The following is a 6,000-nucleotide window of genomic DNA, read 5'->3' on the forward strand; positions in this document are numbered from 1 at the left end:
ATAAACAAGGTCATCCTAAGATAAGGAAACATGAACATTTGCTATCTAATTGTAACAAGGATAGTTCTACCTCAATCTAAGTTTTAACTAAAACTCTGGGACATCATACGAAGAGCATAGTCTATAGTATAATGAACACAAACACATATAAACCTGTAGGGGTAGAAAAAGCTAGAAGGTAGCTATTGTCCGAAGTGAACTTCAGCCCGGGGCCAATGTCCAGTCTTGGGCTATTCGTTTCGGTGATGTAGCGGGGGGAACAGGGTGTATATCGAGAAGGATGTCCCATTTTTTCAGGATTGTAGACCCATCCTCAAGTGTGTTGATGATGGTGGTAGTGCCATTGCGTAGCACTATCAACTTAGTGGGGAATCACCACTTATATTGGACTGTAGCTTTCCGTAAAGCTGATGTGATGGCGGAGAATGAACGCCTTTTAGCCATAGTCGCTGATGACAGGTCCTGGAAAAGTTGAAGCGAGTCCAAACATGTCGCTGTAGGGGAAGAGGGCAATGCTGCACGTAAGATCTTCTCCTTAATATGAAAAAAGTGGACCCTAAGAAGTGTGTCCCGGGAGGCCTGAGCAGGTGCTTGCCTAGACTTTGGGAGTCTATGGATCCTGTCGATCAGGAGATCAGAGAGCGAAACATCAGGTATCAATTTATGGAAAAGATCAGTGGCGTAGCCATACAGATCAGCGTTGGAAACATCATCAGGGATACCTCTTATTTTGATGTTATTCCTACGCGAGCGGTCCTCCAAATCCGTAGTTTTGTCGCGTATGTATGCGACTTCCTCTAGTAGAGAGTCGTTTGCTGTGATCAAGTCATTATGTGATGTTACCAGCTCCTCCATCTTATGCTCAATGTGATCTGTCCTGTCACCGATTTCAGAGATATCAGAACGGAGAGCTTGTATGTTGGATCTAAGCTCAGATGAAATGTCAGACTTGAAAGAGGCTAACAAGGAGTGGATAGAGCGTAGCGTGACTGGGCCATCCAGGGAGTCCATATCAACTTGTGCGGCGTTAGCCGAGTTGCATATTTTTGATGTAGTTGATTGAGTTGGTTGCGCCAGAGTCGGCGAGGGGAGGGATGTGCGTGACTTGTTGTTTGTGGAGGAGGATCCAAAGAAATTTACTTGTGAAGCAGATTTAGCCCCTTTCGACTTTTTCGGAGGCATGTCGGGATGTTCCAAGGGGGATCAGTATATCATACAGGTAAAGAGAGGATGACCGTATCAGATGGCTGTTCAGGCAGGGAGCGACGGTGTGGTAGGCATGGTGTTAGAAGGACATATCTTCACGGGGGAGTCGCACCATATTCGCTGAAATTGTTAGCAATGGGTGCAAGACTGCGTGGTCCTGAGGAATCAGATTATATTCACGTGGGGACAAAGCGGGGGCACGGGTCATCTTTCTCCTCCCCAGGTCTGCAATTAGAAATTTCCAACCTGGGTCAGCCGACACTCAGGTTTTGCTGTGTAAATATTTGTAGGAATCTAGGGAGACTCTGTGGATAGATTTAGGTGCAGGGGATCTGGTGTGTATGAGATATATTCAGCTGCTGCAGCAGCAGCAGCAATTCTGTGTAGCCAGCTCCCCTCTGCCCCCTCCAATATGGCCGCCGATGTTAGGCCTCTGTACTTTACGCTGGTGGCTTTAGGGGTCTCCCACCTCTATATGGTGGAGCTGTCTCCCCCCCAAGTCTTCCCCACAGCAAGTTCTATGAGCTATGGGGTCAGAGCGGGTGGCCCCCTCGGCTCCGCGTTCCCGGCTCTGCCTCAACCAATATGGCCGCCGGCGCCGGACACTCGCGGGCGTCTCCTCGGCCCTCTGCAGCTCCGTTCGTCTCTCTCTCCAGCCCCCGGCCGCCGCTGCACGGCTCTCGGCGGTGTACTGGAGCTGGTGTGCTCGACAGGGGCGGAGGTCGTCTTCAGTCACGCGGCTCCCGGAGGGTCCGGATGTCCGGCCGGGGGTCGGCCAAATCCAGGTCCCGGCTCCAGTCCCGGAGGTAGGCCGCAACCTGCAAGAGCAGAATAAACCTGCTCCCCGGCTCCGCAGCTTTTCCTCCCTATATGGCAGGGTTCAGGGCAGTCTTGTGAGGCTCAGGCTATATATTTATCCTGGGTGGGCTACCACTGAGGGGGTTCTTTTAGATAAAATAGTAGGAGCTCCCACGGAACACAGCCTCTCAGTTAGGTCGCTGGCCACACCCCCCGCCGAGTCTTTTTTAAGACTATTTTGGGCAAATAAACATCTTCTGCCTCAAGATGACCGCTTCATCTTGCGACCTGCAGGGCTAGGCGAAACCTAGCTCAGTTTTCCGGCTGTCCGGGGTACACTCAGTGTCCCCAAACTCCGCCTTCCGCCAGCTACCGCGCAGAGGTCTAGACAAGCGACAAGTGGGGAATAGTCAGCACCACACAGGTGTGGTAAGACAGTGTGTCGACACATACAGAGCAGAACCGTGGTTCCAGGCACCACAGCAGGGTAGGAGTCTGGTGGTGGCATCATAGTCGGTAACATGCGATTACTGACGGTAAGTGGGAATCCCCTATCTGGCCAGGTACTGTGTCACCTAAACATCCATTCTGTGACTGGAGGCGGGACTCGAGGTGGCGAGGGCCCTCTTACGGAACCGTCAGGTCACAGTGCTGATGGCTCCCGACTCCCCCACTGGAAAAATACACATTCATTAGTTTGTACTGACAGAGGAGGATGTAGGATAAGAGATTGCTGTAGTCACTGAGTAAGGAGAATATGTGTTTATTACTCACCTGTGCTGATATCGGTAGGGATCTCCTCCTCCTTACACTGCTGATCACTCCTCACATACGTCTCTTCTTCTCCCTCTATATCTTCTTTCTTTATATCAGTCACATACGTCTCTTCTTCTCCCTCTATATCTTCTCCCTCTATATCAGTCACATATGTCTCTTCTTCTCCCTCTGTATCTTCTGCCTTTATATCAGTCACATATGTCTCTTCTTCTCCCTCTATATCTTCTCCCTCTATATCAGTCACATATGTCTCTTCTTCTCCCTCTGTATCTTCTGCCTCTATATCAGTCACATATGTCTCTTCTTCTCCCTCTATATCTTCTCCCTCTATATCAGTCACATATGTCTCTTCTTCTCCCTCTATATCTTCTCCCTCTATATCAGTCACATATGTCTCTTCTTCTCCCTCTATATCTTCTGCCTTTATATCAGTCACACACGTCTCTTCTCCCTCTATATCTTCTCCCTCTATATCAGTCACATACGTCTCTTCTTCTCCCTCTATATCTTCTGTTTTAATATCCGACAGACGTTCTACCTAAAAACACAAACATTTGCACAGTCAGACTTAACTGAGGTGAAACAGTATAATATCAGTGTATAAGACACACAGCTTCTCTACAGACCATATAGTGACAGTCACTTTGGTATATTGGGGAGACCCTAGATCCCACCTACCTGATCCTCCTGTGGGATCCTGTGATCCTCCTCTGTACAATCCTGGGAATACAGAGGACGGGGACATCTCTCTGGGGTATCTCTGTTACTGGGCCCATCTGTAGGAGACACACAGTGACCGAGTACAGTGTATATATGTGATTATCAGGTGATGTGTGTATATAGGGGCCCCCATACCTGCTCTACCCTGTACAATACATGACAGTCTCCTCTTACCCAGTGATGTGAGGGGCCTGTGATTCTTCATCATCATGTCATGTAAAGACCCCTGTGTTCCTCTATATACTCCTCCTCCTGCATGGAGACAGACAGTGACATCCTGACACCTTATAGGAACCTGACACACACAGTGATACAGTCATCACCCAGACACATCCCCTGGTGTTACTGTATAATGTCCCATTCCCAGCAGTCACCTCTCCGGTCATCACCCAGACACATCCCCTGGTGTTACTGTATAATGTCCAATTCCCAGCAGTCACCTCTCCAGTCAGCACCCAGACACATCCCTCGGTGTTACTGTATAATGTCCCATTCCCAGCAGTCACCTCTCCAGTCATCACCCAGACACGGCCCCCAGTGTTACTGTATAATGCTCCATTCCCAGCAGTCACCTCTCCAGTCATCACCCAGACACATCCCCTGGTGTTACTGTATAATGTCCCATTCCCAGCAGTCACCTCTCCAGTCATCACCCAGACACATCCCCCGGTGTTACTGTATAATGTCCCATTCCCAGCAGTCACCTCTCCAGTCATCACCCAGACACGTCCCGTGGTGTTACTGTATAATGTCCCATTCCCAGCAGTCACCTCTCCAGTCATCACCCGGACACATCACCTGGTGTTACTGTATAATGCCCCATTCCCAGCAGTCACCTCTCCAGTCATCCCCCAGACACATCCCCTGGTGTTACTGTATAATATCCCATTCCCAGCAGTCACCTCTCCAGTCAGCAGCTGAATGATCTTGTAGGGAGTTCCAGGATCTTCTGGTCAATGTGTCTCATGTGTCAGTGAGTGAGGTGGAGGCACAGTGATGGGGCTCTGGGTCCTGCGCAGTCCTCCTGACAAACGGGGATGGCTGCTCGATGTCTCACACTCACCGGATGTCTTCTTCACTACTGTGTAACCCTGCGAAAATAAGAATTTACTTACCGATAATTCTATTTCTCGTAGTCCGTAGTGAATGCTGGGAACTCCATAAGGACCATGGCGAATAGCGGCTCCGCAGGAGACTGGGCACATCTAAAGAAAGCTTTAGGACTACCTGGTGTGCACTGGCTCCTCCCCCTATAACCCTTCTCCAAGCCTCAGTTAGGATACTGTGCCCGGACGAGCGTACACAATAAGGAAGGATTCTGAATCCCGGGTAAGACTCATACCAGCCACACCGTACAACTTGTGATATGAACCCAGTTAACAGCATGATAACAGAGGAGCCTCTGGATAGATGGCTCACAACAACAAATAACCCGAATTGTTAACAATAACTATGTACAAGTATTGCAGATAATCCGCACTTGGGATGGGCGCCCAGCATCCACTACGGACTACGAGAAATAGAATTACCGGTGAGTAAATTCTTATTTTCTCTGACGTCCTAAGTGGATGCTGGGACTCCGTCAGGACCATGGGGATTATACCAAAGCTCCCAAACGGGCGGGAGAGTGCGGATGACTCTGCAGCACCAAATGAGAGAACTCCAGGTCCTCCTTAGCCAGGGTATCAAATTTGTAGAATTTTACAAACGTGTTCTGCCCTGACCACGTAGCTGCTCGGCAAAGTTGTAATGCCGAGACCCCTCGGGCAGCCGCCCAAGATGAGCCAACCTTCCTGGTGGAGTGGGCATTTACAGATTTAGGCTGTGGCAGGCCTGCCACAGAATGTGCAAGTTGAATAGTGCTACAAATCCAACGAGCAATCGTCTGCTTAGAAGCAGGAGCACCCAGCTTGTTGGGTGCATACAGTATAAACAGCGAGTCAGATTTTCTGACTCCAGCCGTCCTAGAAATATATATTTTTAGAGCTCTGACAACGTCTAGCAACTTGGAGTCCTCCAATTCGCTAGTAGCTGCAGGCACCACAATAGGCTGGTTCAAATGAAATGCTGAAACCACCTTAGGGAGAAATTGAGGACGCGTCCGCAGTTCTGCCCTGTCCGAATGGAAGATCAGATATGGGCTTTTGTACGACAAAGCCGCCAATTCTGATACTCTCCTGGCTGAAGCCAGCGCCAGTAACATGGTTACTTTCCATGTAAGATATTTTAAATCCACCGATTTGAGCGGCTCAAACCAATGGGATTTGAGAAACTCCAAAACTACATTGAGATCCCACGGTGCCACTGGGGGCACCACCGGGGGCTGTATATGTAGTACTCCTTTGACAAACGTCTGGACTTCAGGAACTGAAGCCAATTCTTTTTGGAAGAAAATCGACAGAGCCGAAATTTGAACCTTAATGGACCCCAATTTGAGGCCCATAGACAATCCTGTTTGCAGGAAATTCAGGAAACGACCCAGTTGAAATTCCTCCGTCG

At 49.3% G+C, this 6,000-nt stretch overlaps 1 protein-coding gene across 1 annotated transcript in view; it reads right to left on the reverse strand.

Moving 5' to 3' along the window:
- The window catches only part of LOC134983204 (zinc finger protein 271-like), a 43,224-nt gene extending 38,635 nt beyond the window's left edge, over positions 1-4,589 (reverse strand). The window contains exons 1-4 of the mRNA XM_063948945.1: positions 4,404-4,589; positions 3,676-3,753; positions 3,456-3,557; positions 2,779-3,315 (exon numbers count right to left, since the gene is read on the reverse strand). Of these exons, the coding sequence (XP_063805015.1) occupies positions 2,779-3,315; positions 3,456-3,557; positions 3,676-3,712 (676 nt within the window). The 5' untranslated portion in view covers positions 3,713-3,753; positions 4,404-4,589. The remainder of the gene's footprint in view (positions 1-2,778; positions 3,316-3,455; positions 3,558-3,675; positions 3,754-4,403) is intronic.
- Between the last annotated feature and the right edge of the window lie 1,411 nt (positions 4,590-6,000).

This window comes from Pseudophryne corroboree, assembly GCF_028390025.1.
Source record: "Pseudophryne corroboree isolate aPseCor3 chromosome 3 unlocalized genomic scaffold, aPseCor3.hap2 SUPER_3_unloc_10, whole genome shotgun sequence".
Lineage (NCBI taxonomy): Eukaryota > Metazoa > Chordata > Amphibia > Anura > Myobatrachidae > Pseudophryne > Pseudophryne corroboree.